The sequence below is a fragment of the Juglans microcarpa x Juglans regia genome, chromosome 8D (assembly GCF_004785595.1).
Source record: "Juglans microcarpa x Juglans regia isolate MS1-56 chromosome 8D, Jm3101_v1.0, whole genome shotgun sequence".
Classification (NCBI taxonomy): Eukaryota; Viridiplantae; Streptophyta; class Magnoliopsida; order Fagales; family Juglandaceae; genus Juglans; species Juglans microcarpa x Juglans regia.
In genome coordinates, this window is record NC_054608.1 from 21,954,629 (window position 1) to 21,973,758 (window position 19,130).

General features: G+C 38.9%; 1 protein-coding gene across 1 annotated transcript; it reads right to left on the reverse strand.

The window, feature by feature from the left end:
- Window positions 1-347: 347 nt before the first annotated feature.
- Window positions 348-18,957, reverse strand: LOC121242282. The gene is made up of 7 exons (XM_041140169.1): window positions 18,724-18,957; window positions 18,392-18,633; window positions 18,066-18,287; window positions 17,883-17,975; window positions 17,691-17,792; window positions 17,325-17,609; window positions 348-563 (listed from the first exon to the last, which is right to left on the reverse strand). The coding sequence occupies exons 1-7, from the start codon at window positions 18,947-18,949 to the stop codon at window positions 348-350; spliced, it is 1,386 nt and encodes a 461-aa protein (XP_040996103.1). The 5' UTR covers window positions 18,950-18,957.
- Window positions 18,958-19,130: the final 173 nt, after the last annotated feature.

The following is a 19,130-nucleotide window of genomic DNA, read 5'->3' on the forward strand; positions in this document are numbered from 1 at the left end:
GATTTTTGGTAACGAGGAACTCACGTGTGGTGAGATCAAGGTGCTCAGAACCTGCCTCCTCCAGCACTCGCCGCCAGATGACCAAACATGATACTAGGATCCTCCATGCATTTGGTGGAGTTGGGCACCTGCTAAGTGCAGGTAGTCCAGCACATCACGAACTGGATGGCAGAAAGGCAGCCTAAGGCAACTAGAGAACATGTTATGGTACACAACCACCTTAGATGCGTACCCTTCAAAGTACACGGCGCCTTCGTTGGGGGCAACACCTCAAACTCTACGATACTAGGCACCTTCTAAGTTGTCTTCAACGAATCCAACTCACCAGGAGTCACCACCGACCGCCACTAGAATGTGTCAAATATTTGTGACTTGGTGCAGACCTCAAGAGGATCTAAGCCCTCAGGAGCATGTGACAAACTAAATGGCTTGGCAGCCTCAGAGTTTTTAGGGGTAGGACGTGAAGATTTCTTTGGAGACATATCAATGTAAAGAAGGAAGAAGAGAAGATCGATTACATGCAGAGATAAGTTTGAAGAGAAAGGAAGGAAGCACGAAGAACCCTGAGAAAGGAAGAGAATGCAAAGTGGGCTCCAACGACAAAGGGGGAAATTAAATAGACCCCGGCGTGATTAGCATCTCAAAATCGTGGGAATGCACACGCCCCATGAAGTTGGCAAGACGTGCATGAATCCCATGGCATTATTGTACGATGCGACTAAGAGAGAAAGAGTTGCTTAACACTATCAATGCTGAGGGAACTGGAAGGATGCAATCAAGTGCAAAATCCAACTGTCAAAAAATGTGCCAATAAAGTCAGGAGAGGAACCATTGCCTAACCTCGTTAAATGACATAAAACCATATGGGCATAACCTAGAGCCCAGAACCTAACACGTAGAAGAGCCAAGAGAGTAATAGCCGCCCCTTTCTCGGGCAGAGGGTCTCAACGATAGCGATAGAGAAAAAATGATAGCATGAAGACAAAGGCAAAAAGGAATTCCCATGGAACTAGTCCGATAAGAATTGGTGGGGTAACTATAAGGGGGTTTTCCCCTCCTATCAGCCTGTATAGCAAGCCCGCAAGGGACCGCTAGGGAAGTAAGTCAAAGAGTCCGACCGACCCCGACCGACCCTCCTCTAAAAGGAGTCAATGGAACTATATAGAGTACTCGACCATGAGCAACACCCGTCCATGAAGCAACCCACATGTGGAGAAAGTGGACGGTAGGGGCAAATGGGACTCGCCGCCCTAACACCTCCATGATGAGACCCTACCCTTGGGAACCTGCGCAAGCAGGTGGGCAGAAAATACAAGGAGCCTTCAATCTCCTGACTACAGGCATGGAGAGGCATAACAAGGAACATCTACATAGTAAAATGAGTCAGGAAGCCACGCCGCATTAATGGTGCCACTCCTTGGACTCTAAACTGCAGTAATGAAGCCGCCCCAGAAGCCAAGCCACATTAAAGGATTCTGACTAGGCGAACAATGGAAGTGACATGGACTCCCCAAAGCCAAGTATGACTTGTCCCCACCCAAAAACCTAGCATAAAAGCTGACCCCCAGGTACGAAGAACTCTCTCTGATTTTGCTAAGTTCATGCACAAACTACTAAGGAAATATACTGACTTAATCATAGGAGACTCCCCAACCTCCACCAAGGCCCCCACTCTTCGTGTTTCTTAAGTGTGTGGGTGAAAGACTCAAGACCCAAGTTATTAGAACCTGGTCCAAATTCATATGAAACACGACGTTAACAAGAAGTATACAAATAGATCCTGGTTCTTGATGCTTTATTTTGGTCTCAATCTTATCCATTGCATGTGCTTAATTTTGTATATGGACTTCTAAGTTCTTACACCACCGCTCTTGGCATCAAGCCCCAACCATTATTGTAACAATGTTGCTATTTGATGTGTAGGGGTGATTAGCACTAAGTTTCAAGGAGTCATCAATTTTGACTAGGGATGCAAGAGACAATATAGGAATACGTGTGAAAGCTCATGGTTTTGGGAGATGGTCTATGTACTATCATGGTGTGGGGGTATGTTTTAATGGATATTGAGGAAATTGTTTGCGATTTGGAGATCCTATATGAATAAAATTACAACTACACATTTACATAGGAAGATGGTTATGTCGCAGGATGCATTTGTGCTTATAAGGGGTTGAGGTCATAGGGAGGTTCCAGGTGACCAAATCTGATTACATTAAAGATTTTGAAACCAAAGATTAGGCATCAATGGTAAACAACGTAATCTGAACTATAAGGCGCTAATTGCTAGGATCCTTGGATGTTGTAGATTATTTTGGTGGATTTGAAAATTCTGATACTATGTTTGGGATCGTAGATGGTATTGGAATAAGCATGGTCTTGATATGGGATTAGAGATACAAGAACAATCACATTATGTGCTTTTGAGAATAACCACAGTCAACCAAGCAGATTTAAAGTTAGACTTAGTTAATCAAGTTAGTTAGTGCATCTCTAGTTTTAATATTGTCTTTTGTCCACTACTTGCCGATTTCGAGGAAAAAATCTTTTCTTAAAGGGGGAAGGACTTGACAACCCAAACTTAGCCAAGTCCTCCTTTACTACTTTCATTACATTTAGCCTTGGCCCACTTAGTTATCAGTCCAAGTTTTGGCATGTAGAGAACATAGGAAGCAACAAGGGCCTTGCCCATCTTAGACAAGAGGCGCTCAAGCCCACTAAGAGACCTTGGGCTAGTGAAAGTCAGCCACTAAGGGTCTTGGGCTTATGAAAAAACCCTAATTAGGATTTTGGCATGGGAGGCGTCTACTTGGAAGCGGAAAAAGCTTTTAGCTCTCCCTAGAATTTCGATCGTTACTAACATAGGGAAGAAGCACCTTGGTTAGCACATTGATGCCACTTGACAAACATGCTTGAAGGTTTCTAGAAGAAGCTAAGGAGATGGAAGAGGATGTAAGGTTCGGCACACACCTTGGGCACACGCCCATCACACCTACCCACCCACCACAGCACCAACATGCAAACCCACATCTAAGGTACTTTGAACCTGGACATGAAAGTGGAAGAAGTGGGAGAAAGAGCAGAGGGTTTTGGAACCCTAATAGCCACACACCACACCCATGCACTTGTTTGAGTTCCTAGAAGATGCAATGATGTGGGGAGCCTAGGGAACGTACAAAATCATAAGCACAAGGTTCTAAGAAGCCCTAGGGTTTGGCCAAAGGGATTACATGCCTAGCTATGAAAAGCCAACAAACATTTTTTCCATGTGTCACGCATGCATGGAATGTGGGAGTTTTAGAAAAGTACAATCATAAGGAAATGGGAAGTGGCGCATCGAACAAAACAAAGTCAAATAACTCAAGTCTCAAAGAGACTCTAGGGTTTCTGGCAAGGGGTCTACACGCCCAACCGCAAAAGCCAATCACCACATTTGCCACTTGTCATGCATGCATTAAGTACGAGAGTCTTTAAAAGAGAATAATCATGAGAGAAAGGAAGAGAGGGCTTTGGGAAATGGCACACATGACTTTTGAGGATTCTAGAAGAATCTTAGTGGGAAGTGAAGACAAGAGGAAGAGAGAGGGTCAGCTAGGGCAAGAACCACATGCATGCCATTGTCAAATGGCAACCATGCACACATCCGAACCCTAAGACACCAAGACCCCCACTCAGGATTTCGACAAAAAGACTAACCTACCCTTGAAGGTTCATTGAACCTAGATCATACGGGGAACATTGACAAGATTTTAGGGTTTATGGTTAGGGCATGATTTTGGGCTATGTATCACTCATGCATAAGGGCTTGTGACATTTCTAAAAATAGGGCAATGATGAATAGAAGAGGGAAGTTTTAGCCAAAGCAAAAAGCTTTGTGCCACATGGCATCCATGCACATAAATCCCTTTGGTTCCCAATGTCTAAACCAAACATGAAAGGGTTCTGAAAATTAGGGCAAAGGGAATTCCGAAAATCCCTATCCCTTAACACTTGGCACACATGCAAAGTGTTCTCAGGTTTCCTAGGAAAGCACTTATGGGGTAGGGAAAGAGGATTTCAAATTTTCAAGGACCGACGCCACTTGGCAAAAGAATTCCTTCCAAGAAAATTTTTTAGATTTGTGTACCCTATAGCCTAGCCTATTGTGCCGCCCACCATCACCCAATAACACTCAAGCATGCATCAGCTAGTGTGCTACTTTTCCCACATGCATCAGCTAGTGTGTAACACCCGTCCTTGTGGTGGGAGTTTTTATAAAATGATTTTAAAAAGGACGACGAGAATTACCGTTTGTTTTAAAATTTTTTACTTCCATACCCAAGCTACAAGATTCTACGTTATAAAATAAAATATATTTTGAGAATAAAAGAGGTTTAAAGTAGAAAACATCAAACTTAAAATAAAAAGGCCTTTCATACATGTAAAACTCTCATGCCTAGACTTCTATGCTCTTCCCCTTGGGCCGTGTCCATCTTGACGCATTCTACTCATTTAGTTCCTGAGGGGGATGGGCATACATAGAAATTAAAATGAGTTGAATACTCAGTAAGTATTACTTCATACCATAAAAATATAGTAACATAGGATTTCAGTCATACATTCATCACTCATACATACATACATACAAGACAATAAGCATACATTCATTTTGAAAACATCACTAGGTAGGGATTTTATTAAAAAGGGATTTTCTTTTCATAAAAAATTTCTCACACGCCTTCATTTCCTAAAGAGTCTGGAGACTCATGCATTCTATTATCACATTCTATTGGCCTTTACACACTGTTACGCCCAATGTGCTAGGGTTAACGGGTCTTCCTTTGGACCCTGATTTTGCCCTTCGTTGCGGGTCGGGAATCCATCGGTCTGGGGGCAATACTGGGTGCATTGCCAGCACTATTTCTCAGCATTGTAATCTGCTCTTTCAATGGTACCCTCATCCGTTTATTCGTTCATCATGGTCATACATATGTTCATACATTATAGCATTCATTCCTTCAGTCAATTCTTTTATTCTTTCATTACTCAGTTCATTCATGGAAAACGTCATTTAAAAGCATAAGCTTAAACATCACTCGAGGCATCATTCGAACCATCAGTTCGTGGCATCCATAAAGGATCAATTTATAGGGACATTTTAAACACTTTCTTTGCATCGCTTATCTTTAGAAAAGGGGCTGCTAAGAATGGTCATTATGTACATATACTTGAAGACTTATACTTAGCATGTTTTCATAACATGTTGTTCATTTTGTAAAGCATCATAAAGGGAAGTATTTTCTTTTCATTTCACTCGTATCTTTAGAAAACTCTAGAAGCGAATGAACATAATACTTACCTGGACTCCATGTTATTTACATTTCATGTAGTCCATTCATGTGCGTGTCAAATGGCAACCAACATACATACATAACATAACCTTAGCATCATTCTCTATCTAGTACATAAGCAACTAAACTAGAAATAGAACTACACTTCACTTGAAAACACTCTGCTTCTATCATCGGCCTCTACGTGTCCCTTACTATGCTTCCTCTTTCGAGGATACCGTAAGTGGGTCACTACCTCTTCCAAACTCAACGTCCTACCTTGAGTGCTTATGCACTAGAGTGAACCCCATGATTCACCTTAGGGTTAAGACACTAGAGGACCTACGCCTTACTCTTCCTATCAATCTCATTCCGATGCGTAACTTAGACCGACCAAGTCAAGCATCTCAATCCTAGTCGATACACACGACGTTGTCGCATCCAAGCCTATGCTTCATCATCATCCTCATCCTCATCTATGCATACCACACGACTTTAAGCCAACTCTGAAGCTTAAACATCGTGTACCTATGCTTAAGACAGATTACCCATTACGTATGGTAAATCCATCCATCACGTGTCTAACCAGATTATACATGTACCCTACTCCCCTTTATCACCTAAGATCAACATAAAATCCATTGAACGCCCACTTATGTAAACAAGCATCATAGTCCGATCCCAACCTTCTCTTACTCGGTTGGCAGGACTCTTCCTACTTCTCGTCCCATTACAAGTTCATCCCAACACTCAACACGGCAGGACTCCATTCACAACTACACCTTACATCATGTCAGGTAGCTCGAGACTACTCACAAGCTACACCGTGACTTTGTCACGTCACCTAGCATCCCATTACATCACTTCTATGCCAATCCATCCCTTCACACGTACAATAGCCATAACACTGCTATACGGTGACACCCGTCACTTTGACCACACGGTCACATCACAATTAATCAAGCACACTGTTCCACATTTCCCGATACTACACATCATGCTCTACGCTCCTTAACAACGCAATCATCCATTCCTTCGTGACATGCCACATGGTGTATCATGATTCACCACAAGGAGTACACTCCTCGTGTACTCCCTCCAATCCACACTACACCACACAAAGTACACTCCACGTGCACTTTTCCCAATCCACACTACATCACGAGAGTACACTGTATGTGTACTCTTCCCATTCCACACAACGCCATGAGAGTACACTCCATGTGTACTCTTCTCATTCCACACAACGCTACACAGAGTGCATGTGGACACAATACGACAAGCAAGAGTACACACCACGTGCACTCTTCCCATTCCACATAACGCCACGAGAGTATACTCCACATGCACTCCCTTCAATCCACACTACGCCACGCATCACCCCTACTACACACTTCCCAACTACCAATACAAACCTAGTTCACAACACTACTACACAGCACACTACACAACTACGCCCAACACATCAGGTAGGGGGAGGGGTGCTGCCCGTGTGTGAGCTAAGGGAGGGAAGAGAGAGTGGGAAAGGGAAAAGTGATGGGGGAAAGCTAGAGGCTAGGGTTTTTCTACCTTGAGGTCTTCAAAACGATTTAACAGTGGGCTTTAAATACTTATTTGAAAATGCGTAAACTAACTTAACTGAAAACACTAAGAGGAATTAGGATAGAATATGATTTAAACTAAACTTTAGCTTATAAAATAATAATCTTTCATCATTAAATAAATGATGAAGTTTGCTAATTATCTTTTTAAAAGAATAAAACCATCTAATTACATAGAGCTTTCAACGTAATTTAAGTACCATAATATTTTAAATAACTAAATCATTTAGATAAAATGATTTTCGACAATTATAATATTTTTGGAGCTTTCAAAAATATTATAATTGTCTCACTTAAAATCAAGTTTGGTTCAATAACACTGGAAACACCTCATTTAAAATACTTCTCAGACTTTTAAAATATTTGAGGTCTAAAACGCAGAATGAGACTCATGACCGTTCGAGAGAGAAAGGAGCGAGTTGTTACATTCTCCCCTTCTTATAATAAATTCCGTCCTCAAAATTTGCATTAATCATGGGAGAAAAGGAGCGGGTTGTTACATAGTGCACCACTTGTCCCACATACATCAGCTAGTGTGCCATTTGTTCTACACGTGTCAGCTAAGCGTCACTTGTCCAACATGCACCAGCTAAAGATCTGCCACGTGCCACTTTTCCAACATGTAATAGTTAAAATCTAAAGCCATCCACTTGGCAATAAAGCTTAAGCAAGAAGGAAGAGAGTTTGGGTTCAAGAGGATAAACTCCAGTGGTTCATTAGACTCCACCTTCCTGAGCGTCTGTTCATCTCAGATCTCTCCATCTATTGTGGTATATTCGGGCGGGGGTGGGAGAGTGTGGTCATTGCCTTGGGTGTGGACCACATGCACCCCGCCATCCCTTGGCTTCAATTCCTGCACGTAACACTCCCTTGCCAGGACTTGCTCTCCTCGAATTTCTCCCACTCCCTGAGACGTGGAGAACTTCATCTTCAATTGGTAAGTCGACGTCACCGCCCTTAGACTGTTAAGGGTAGGCCCTCTTAGCACTTATTTCCCTTGATCTCCTCCTCCACTCCTGCTCTAGTCTCTGGGAGGGAGGATACCATAGCCTCAGTGGCCCAGTCTTGTCTATTTCCTCTTTCAAGGAAATGCATCTTCTTTGTTATGAGTGGTGGATTGATGGAAGGTGCAATAGCAGCTACTAGTGCTCCTGTAGCTGTCTTTTTGGAAGGCTTGTCGGTTTTCTTTCTGGATGGTGAGCACGATCTGGTTAAATCGAAACCCCAGGCCTCTTGTAGGGGCTTACTCCCTCATGTTGTCATGTGGTCCCTTCTCTGACTTTTCGCAAGCATTGCTCTTGGTGCCTTCACTTTCCTGTTTGCCTGATCCAGTTCTTTTTTTCTCTATTCGATCAAGGCTCGGAGTGTATCTTCGACGTTAATGAAGTCGTCAGCTTGATCCATGGCCTCTAGCTCTTTGTTGAACATGGATATGTATGCTTTCAAACCTTCGTCTTCCGCCTACTTGATGGTAAGGAGCTACGCTACAGGACGTCTTCTTCTTCTACTCCCCATAAATTGTGTGATGCCCCTAGATTCCACTTCTGATCAAACAAACATCTGAAGTATCAAGACATTTAACACAAGGTTACCTGCCCTCATTCATGAGGGATAATTTTTTTCTTTGAGTAACATCCAACTAAAAAAATCTCAAATACTTAAAACATGGTTCATACATACTGAAAGGATAAACGTCCACAATGACAGTATGAGTCTTAGGAGACTGCAATCTCAAAACATGGGAGACCGAGCTCCATAATTACATCACCAGAATATAATCACTAGGCTAGTTCGCTGAGCAACTCACGTAGCTCAACCAACGATGCCATAATACTATCCAAAAATCTAACTAAGGAGGCCATAAGCTTCGCGTCGCGTCGGCGGCGTCTAATCAACCTCTTCCAATCGGCTAGGCTTCGTTCCCTCTCCTCGACCTGACACATCTCCTACCATTCGGGGGGATGGTAGTTAGGACTACTATGGTGAGATTTATATATAAATCTCAGCAAGTTAAATGGGAACTTCCACACAAGTTAATAATGCATGAATGGCAGTAGATGCATGAATGCATAATCAGAATCAAAAGCAAGTATAAAATAACTTGAAGTGTAACATGGCATAAACTGACATGACGTGAACTGAACTTTAAATTTGACATGACATGAATTTAATCTGAATAACATGAACTTGACATGACCTTGATCTGAATAACATGAACGTGAACTTGAAGCATGACTGAACGTGAACTTGAAACATAGCAGGAACGTAAGAGTGAAATACATGAACTTGAAATATTATTCAATAATCTTAATAAATAAATGTGGCCATGTCAGTGCTACACAGATCTCCTTAAGCCATGTGTCCCTACTAATTACCACATCACAACATAGGTATCTGCACCGATTGCGAGTGCGTTAACATATGTGTCAGGTATTTTTACATACACGAGTACGTATAACATGAAATTGAAGTATGGCACCATCGATGTTAGTGCCTGCTGCACTCCGGTGACCATTAGGTCCCATTAGCAGCTCGTTTATCTTCACCTTGTCAACCTAGGAAATTTCACACTAGTTTACACACTCCAGCGTAAACAAAGGAGTTCCACTAGGATATTACCTTATCCTAGCACTTAGGGTCGTGATAGACATAAATAAACCCGACACGACTTGAAAGGTTGTTCCCGAGATACACAAGCTGTAGTCGAGATGAAATGTGACATGAAACAAAAGGACAAAAGTCCTGACGTAACATAACATGACATGAATGTTAGACAAAAGACATGACGTACTACGAGACAAAAAATATTTTGTAGCATGACATAACGTCTAACAGATAATATTTCATAACATAGCATAACGTGTAGCAGAAAATATTTCATAATATGTAACAGAAAATACTACGTGACATGACATATGTGTAACAGATAGCATTACTTAACATGACATGTTTATAGCAAATAGAAATACATGACAGAATAAATTGTGTAATAGATAAGTATTTCGTGATAGTATATAATATATGTAACAGATAAAGACATGGCATGGCATGACATATATAATGACATACCTACATAAACTGTAGTTCTCTTACCCTTCACAAATATAGAGTAATCTGATAGTATGTTAAAAACTAACTTATAATGATTGTCGCGTTACGAGGATTAAGCAAGAAACACAAGAAACTACAAGTAGGGATTCTAAAAGTTAGAAACCTTATAACTAACAATTAGAAACATGAAAAAAAAATGCAAACTTAAGTAAAACTACCATTTTACCCTCTACATATGGGAAAATGACAATTTCATCCCTAACTTAAGGATTTCACATCCTAACTCCAAAAATTACCGAAATTTACATTCCTTATGTAAATTTTGTCCCAAGTTCAAATATCAACTTAGAAAAAATTAAAAGCAAACACAACTATGAGAAACACCATAGGGCCAAAATTATCAAAGGTCACATCTCTTAATTTTTGTTGGAATTTCTTCCAACTCCAGAACTCATTATCAAACCGAAATATTACAAGATAGATCCACATATCCTAAGTTTAAAAATATGCTTAAAACATCCAACAAAAATACTTCTCATAAATATAAAACTTTTTAGTAAATAGATCCAAAATTTTTAACTAAAATACAAACTGTTGAATATAAAGGTTTTGACCAATTTCAAAGCATGTCAAAAAATTCAAACATTTCTTCTAACATGTTCTTAACACATTCCTAAGAACTAAAATGCTTTGAAGAAACACATAAAAGTCACCAAAAATCACAAAATCACATCCGACACTTGCCAAAAACAAAATTTATTTCCCAACTAGCTTTTATCAAACACTTGATATAAGGCTTTCTATGATGAGATCTTCAAACCAAAACATCATATGGTTTAAAAACTGTGTCCTAAAGTATATGCAAGCATTAAACTTAAAATCACATGGCTAAAAATAATTCAAAATATGGATCTAGACAAAAACATCAACTGTTTGACCCCGAGCGAGTAATCTCTTGCATAAAAATTCACATCTTTGAAACTAACACCAAAACTCTTCAAACTAACATCCTAAAATGTACATAAAAGACTTAGGATCATCAAATAAAAATATCAAAGCCACTGAAGTAAGATTAACCACATAAGACTCAAACTTTCTTAAAAGATAAATTATTTTTCCTCTTCCAGTTTCTATGTTTCTAGATTTGAGAAAATATTTTATCAAAAGATTTAATCATGCAACTAATCTCCAACAAACATTCATTTATACACGTTAACAACACTCCATAAAACTTTAGGACCAAGATTTGTCCATTAGCTTGGTCAAAAACTCCAAAACACAATACACTATCCAGATTATCGCCTAGATTGACCTTTCCACAGTTAACACAAGTTTTAACCGATCAAAAGACCATAAAATCAAACTTTAATGAATGAATCATTGTGAGAAGATACTTACAAAAGTCCAAGAAATGGAACTCAAAAAGCCTCTGGAATCTTCCCGAGAAAGTTCTCAAGGGTTTCTCTCCAAGAATATGGGTGAAAAGTGGTGAAGTGAGGGAAGTGGTGACCTGCACACCTAAAGTACTTCTAAAAATGGAGGAATGGCCTTGTAGGACATCTTGACGCATGGTGGTTAGGTCACAAAAAGGTGAAAATAGTGAAGGGGAATGGTTGTTGCTGCTGCCATGTGGAAGGGATGTGATGAGGTGGATTTTCCTCTCACATCAAGGGACTATTTGGGGTTGTTGAGGGCAGAGGTTGATGAGGTGGAAACTTTCTCTAGAAGCTTTGCCTAGGTGGCCAAAATTCATGGGCCGTAATGGGCCTTAAACAAGTGGGCTTCATTTTGAGTTTCAAGAGAGTTTGGTTAGGGTTTGAGGTGCTATCAAGACCAAATCTAATTTTTCTTGACCCAATCAAATTTTCAAGGTTTAAAGGGTTGGATAATGATGTCATAACATGAGTTTGAGGAATTAATAGAATGTGAAAGTGATTTAATCAAGTGATTAAACACAATGCTAGAAATAAGATCAAATAGGATATGGAGACCAACTTTAGGATTTGGGAAAACCGTTTAGAGTTTTGGTTTGAACCAATCTTTTGGGATTTTAATTGAATTCCATCATTTAGGGTTTCACTAGGGTTGAAACCCTCTTTGATTTGGCACAGCTTGGATGGTTGGATGGAATAGGGTTTTGCTTAGGTGGTATGATCTCACACCTCGATTCCTTCACTTTCAATCTCATGGTTTCTCTTGGTGCCAAATCCAATATTATTCACCAAGTGTCGCTAACAACTTTCCAAGTGTCCAAATAAAATTTTGCTAACCTAATTTGGACATTCCACACTGTGACTCTGAAAACACTGCACGAGGTACTACTATCAAGATTACTATTCACTTCAAAAAAATGAAAAATAAAATTTGCATTGAAAAATCCTAAATATACACACTAAACTAACTGTGCAATTTTTTTTTATCAAAATTCAATCCCGAATTGCCCCAAAATAAACAAAATGCATTTTCGAGCGAACGTTTCGTCCAAAAATTGATAATAGGATTATTGCTCCATAAAACCCAAAATAAACAACTGAGTCTAATGGCGCAGACCATATCACATTCTGACACTTCTAACTATCTCAAATAAATAAAATCGCACTTCTAGCACCATAGTGAGTGGTAATACTGACTATGCTGATAGACTAATGTAACGCCACAGTCAGGAAAGGGTCGTAGTGTTACTTCTTGTCATCAAAAATCATATATCATCGTACAAATATAAACTCTAATTCCTCAATTACTCATAGACCTCATTTTTTTAAACCATCTACTCCAAAATAATTAACTAATAATGCGACAAAGTCTCAAAATAAATGCCAACTTTCCCAAAGTACTAAGTTAACAGAGCAAAACAAAACTATTCAACAAAAATTCTCTAACAACAAGTACCCTCTATATCTGAAAAATGTTGTGGATATAAGGGATGAGTTATCAACAACTCAGTAAGCAGAGAACATATACTAGTGTGCAAACATGAACATTTACAGAGTACAGTATGCAGAACAAAATATTTCTCAGAGTTATCATGCAGAGTAAAAACCTGTTTTCAAACGTAACAGAGCAATGGTTTTAAGACACATAAAACCCAAACTACTTTGGCATAACATAACCCGAGCATCATCATCACATCAAAACAGAGTATCTCACAGAGCAGAGACCATGTTTCACCCCCGTGGTAGGGTTATGCTATACCCGGTGACCAAATCGGGTAGAGACAGAGGTGAAATCTTTCCATTTTTACTCTTCGAGCCCCGAGTGTGCACAGAGGAAAGATTACATAAAACCACTTTATTTTCGAAGTGGGTGCACCAAGAAACAGAGAAGTTGATACCAGCCCAAGCAGAATAGAGCAGAGTAGAACAAAGCAGAGACAGAGTCAGATACAAAATCAGTATACCATGCCAAAGGTTTTCAAATGCCATATCAAAACAAAACAGAGTACCAAAACATATTCAGATCATTCTCACAAACTAAAAACAAAAGTCGAAGCATCTTTCTAAATCAATGCACAATTTTTCAGATTTTCAATATCGCTCTTTTCCAAATTTCAGAGACAACATGACAAAATATAGCTCATGTCTACACAATGCATGTCAGAAACATTTTCTCTTTTTTTTTATACACAGATTTCATGAGTAATGCAAATAAATGACTGAGGTTATTTTTCCCAAGTTTTCATTTCATAACAAAACATGCATAATTTTCAAAAGAATCAACCTCAATCGAAACTATTCGAGTAAAGCCTAGCATAGGAATCCCGCTTACCTAAACTCTTTAACCATTCTGAGTCTTTCCACAATCATACCGAATGAATGCCAATCGCCACCTATACAAAACACTAAATATTACTAAACTTCTAAAAGGTCTTGCTAAAACTCTCCATTTATCTAAATTCATACTACAAAAAATAGCTTTGAAAACTTTTTAATTATAAAAATCTAATATACTATTATCATTAAAAATATTCTTAACTTATTATAGTATAATTTTATCAAAAAATGACAAAACAAATTAATTCATTTCAAAAATTAACTTAATCCTATTTAAAACTAATATCTCTATAAACTATTATTAAAACAATAATTTAAAATTGCCAACATATAATGTAGTAGAAAATCATAAACTTCTTGAGCATTAGCAATGAAATAAAGCCCATTTAAAATGTTTTAACAGTATAAAATATAAACTCAAACCCAACTCAAAAACAATTCAAACACCCCATGCTTTGGTTTGTAACTTAGAAGGGTGATGTTGTAACATCCAAAACATCTTCTCTACTATTATGTTATAAGAACATTACGTAAAATGCAAAGGCCATATTTTCGAAGAGACCCAAAGTCATCCAACTAAAACGCACCATGAGAGCAACTACGAAGCGGCAACGATGTGGCTGAGGCAGCGGTAGTGCACTATGGATGGAAGAGAAAAAGTGGTGAGAGAGAGAGAGAGCCTGAGAGGTGGGGAGGAGGTAGTTTACGTACGCTTCATGCATGCAACGTGAGGGCTGCAAAAGTAGTGCTGGACATCCAAAAGGGTGGCATAAGACGATGGATTGGGCGGCGTTAGCCTCAGATCGTGGTTTCCATGGGGGTTGGTTTGGTGTCGAGAGAAGTAGGTGCTATCCACTTTGTGTTGCACGTCTATGGAGGAGAGGAGCACAACGACCGAGTGGTGGGGGTTGCAGTCCAAAAATCAAGTCTTGCTTTTCGGCATCTTTTGTTTGCCGATGAAGGTGCATGAGGGTGGTGGACGATCGTGCGGGAAGTATCGGGGCTTAGAGCACTCTATTTGCTCTGTTTTCTTGCTTAATAACAGAGGCTTTGCTTTAGGATGGTCACGGTGTTGCCATGTGGGCTGGTGGAGCAGGGCAGAGTAGTGGTGGATCACTCGAGTTGGGCTATCACGTGGCAGGATTGGTTTCGGTGACAGGGCTAAGGTCAACATCGGCGAAGCCCAATGGAGCGTCGTGCGGGGTGGTTGAGTGATTTGTGGTGGCTAAGTGTCTCTCTTCCAGTTGTTGCTCGAGGTTGGCAAGGGCTGGGCAGTGTTTGAGCATGGTGGTTCGGGTGGTGCAAGTTGAGTATCGTGTTGGCTTATAATCGGTGATACATGGTGGTTTTCGGGTGTCTGCACAGCGTTAGTGCAAGATGACAGTAGTGATATGAGGATAAGGAGTAGAAGAGAAACCGTAGAGACATGGAGGTTTTGGAAACCAGGGTGGAGCAAATTTTGGGAGTAAAGAAAACTGAAAGAGAAGAGAAGAAATCGGGGAAAAGCAATTGAAATATGAGGAGGAAGATCATACTAAAATGTTGTCATTCCCTCATGAAAGGTTGGGCTTGGGTGTTACACCAAAACTACACGATTGGTCAATTCGTGAAAACTTATGGAATTTTCACAAGGTTCCTAAAGCCTATACAAATTCCATCATTGAATTTCTAACGAGCTATTACAAATTGTGTGAGAAAGAGACGAGCCAACTCCCTGGAGCTATTTATAGACCCGGGTGCCAAAGACTCGAACCATACTTTTGCCTAGTCCCTTCAGGCTCAATGAAAAAGCTCTACAAGCCACTTCTCCTCGAAAACCATGCAGGTGAACCGTTCAAACGTAACATTTTATACTTATACATTCGAATCTAATCAATCCAAAATGACATTGTTTAAGTTACGTTTGAACGAAACATTATTATAGTTTGAACGTAAAACCATTTCTCGTCTACCTTTAGCGACGAGTTCTTAAAACCGTCATAGAAAATGATTTTTTGTGACAGTTTCAGGACTTTCACAAATTTAAAACCGTCACAAAAAACTCAATTGTATTGTAGTATGTTAGAGCCCGCATCAGGTATTCAAGGATCTTCTAGTAATCATGTACATTGTGAACAAGTTGGAAATCACCATCTTTGCAAAACATTGACTTAATTAGCTGTAAATTAAATATCTCAATCTTCAATAATTTTATACAAAAGTCGAGGACTTTTCTCCTAATGAGCCAAAATGGGCTTGAACATCAACACACACATCGATCAGACTTTCTTATACATGGTGTAGATTATCCTTTGATCAGTGCTCCATAATGTTTATTGTTGGACCGTGAATTGATAACTCATCAAAAATTAATTATTACTAGAAAAGTTAAATGCACTTAAAGCCTTCTACGAGATTCAACCCATAGAAATATATAAAAGATAGAAAAACCGGTATTACGGACATACCCAACACACATAAATGCATTCTTGTACATTAAAAAACCAATTAAAAACATTCTTGTACATTAAGAATGGGTTTATTATAAACATTAAGCCTCTATTGCATACATACAAGCTAAGTATAATGACATTCACTACAAAAGAAGTAAGAATTACCGGCGTTTATATTATCGGCGGTTGTTTATGCGCCGGTAAAAATATATTATTGCCGGCGCTTATTGTTTACGCCGTTAAATAATTGATTTTTCCGGCGTTTATATTGTTACGCCGGTAATTATATCTAGCTTTGGCGGCGTTTACAAAAATGCCGAAAATATATCAATTTTACGCCGGTAAATTAGTTGTTTCCCGACGTTTATATTATTACACCGGTAATAAAATATAGTTTTGGCGGCGTTAAAAAAAAAGCCGAAAAGTGATCAAATTTATGCCGGTAAATAATTGAGTTTTCCCGCGTTTATATTATTACGCCGGAAATAATCTATAGCTTTTGCGGTGTTTAACAAAATACCGACAATTGATTAATTTTATGCCAGTAAATTAGTAGTGTTCCGGCGTTTATATTGTTACGCCGGTAATAATATATAGTTTTGGTGGCATTTTAAAAAAAGCCGACAATTGATCAAGGGACTTAAATAATAATTTTTTATGTTTAAATCACTAATTATTTATTCAAAGAATGGGTCATGAACCAAACTAGTAAAGGGCATCTTGCTAAGATTCACAACTTACAAAAAGAGTAGTAAAACTAATGCATAATTCACCACTTCACCTAACACCTGATTTCAAAACTTTTATAATTCGTTCCAATTCCAACTTAGCAAAACAGAGCAAACGTAGATATATGACATAACCATTAGTATTATCTCAATTAAAAAAGTTGCAAATACCATTAAACTAAAATATTAAAATATTAATATAATTTGAGATTCTTCACTTATAATCCCCTCAATCCTCGTCCTCATCGTTCTCTTCCTCTTCTTCATCTTCCTCTTCTACGTCTTCCTCTTCATCATTCTCCTCTTCTTCATCTTTATCTTCCATTTCATTCTCTATTTGATTTTGTCTTGAAGCCTGAAAATAAATTCAAATGAGAGTTCAAAATTTTCAAAATAAGATTGATTGATATCAACTAAATATATGTGAGGTGCTCACCTGTGCATGCACGAATGTGTTTACGAAATTTCGCAATTCAGTTAATTCGTTCCGCATTTTATCAAGCTCTTCCTTTAATTTACCATCTTCTTGCGTTGAAGTTGGTAATGAATGTTGACAAGTTTGCCTTGTAGGAGTTGGCCCAAACCCCAAACCACGCACACGTCCAGGCCGTTCTGGGCCCATAACTTTAGAATAAACATCATCTGTTGCCCAAGTCATGGTTTCTCCAGACCCCATTTCTATCGGCCTTATGTCCTGTGTTAAAAGTTCCTCCATCTCAGCCTGTAATAGATAATAAAAAATACACATTCTTCATCTTATAAATCCATTAAAATTAAAAAGTAATAAATTTGAAAAACATACAACTTTCTTCCTCGTCTCATCATTGTAGTGGGTGCCATCCTTTCTCTTATGTGTCGTGACAAACAATTGGGCTCGACTTGGCAATGTCCCAGTTGATTTTTTCTGCGTCCAAAATTTTATATTAAACACATATATTGAAAACAAATAACTAACAAATATTCAATAGTAAATAAATACTAATTAAATAAATACCGCATCATGGGCATATCTTGCATAACTTTTTGATCCTCCGCTGTGAACAACCAACTGCTTCTTACGACACTCCTTATTTTTATTACATTTTGACTACAACATCACAAAAATTATGAGAATTATGATTAGAATAACTAGTTGGTTGACTTTCTAAATCAATAAGAGAAATGCGCGCGTTTTTACCTTATATTCTGGATCGAACCAAAGATTGGCCAACTCCGCTAGTTGCGATAAATCCACCATATCGGGACTTGCCCTTGCCACAACTTGTGCTGCAGATGTGTCTTTTTCATGAAGTAACTTTTTCTTCAATTCGTGTTTGTAGTCTTTCCATTTCTTCCCCAGGTCCTTCAGTATCCATTTTTTGAATGCATCCAATTTGTCATCAGGAACTTTAAACTTGCCCTACAGTCAAAATAAATTTACACAAGTATATGTCTTGATTTCTAACAAAATTTTCAAAATATACCTATTTAATTAATAATAATAGTTTAATACAAGTTTTATACCATTATAAGACTCCACGCTTCCTCCTTTATGGTTTTAGGCACCGACCTCCAATCCTTGTAAATTATTGGAACCAACTTATTAGTTCTCGCTATCAGGCCACCAAACCTTACCACCTTTGAGTCTTGCTTTTTGATGGGTTGACCAAGATTATTGAGCTCCATATCAATTCGTTCCCCTTCTGGAAGATGCCAAATGTCATGAATCGAGTGCAATGGTCTTTTTACTCTACCTCCATTACTATCTGCAAAAATGGATTTAATGACATTATTACTATTTTGTAAATGTGCATTCATAGTAAAATAAATAAGAAGTAAGAAAAACAAAAACATACCAACAATGACAACAAAACGATCTCCAATGTCGGAAAACAAGTCGACATTTTCTGCTTCCGAATGTGGTTCTATTGGTACAGGTGTGCATGATTGGGTCTCTCTGTTAATATCTATACGTCTGGGTAGTTGGCCTCCCATTTGTATCGATGTAGAAGGTTGGGTCCCCTTCTGTGAAGATAATGATGGCTGGGAAGGACAATCTACAGAAGGTGATGACTCCACCATCCTATCAACGGAAGGGGAGGCCCATCGACAGAGGGTAATGAATGGGCCGCCCTATCAAGAGATGGGTATGATTGCGTCTCACTATGAACAGCTGGTATTGAAGTAGATTGTCTTCGCAAGTGTGGCCTGATAGTCTTTGCCTTCTTTTTTGGACCCATTGTACCTATACAAAAACAAGATT

Bases quoted from the DNA above. Each gene is read 5' to 3' on its own strand.
- LOC121242282 (XM_041140169.1), bottom strand. From the start codon at position 18,949: ATGGTGGAGTCATCACCTTCTGTAGATTGTCCTTCCCAGCCATCATTA. The intron at 17,610-17,690 runs GTATGTTTTTCA...TATCTATTACAG, and splicing joins ATGAGACGAGGAAGAAAGTT to GCTGAGATGGAGGAACTTTT. The intron at 564-17,324 runs GTGAGCACCTCA...TTCCTTTCTCAG, and splicing joins ACACATTCGTGCATGCACAG to GGTTCTTCGTGCTTCCTTCC.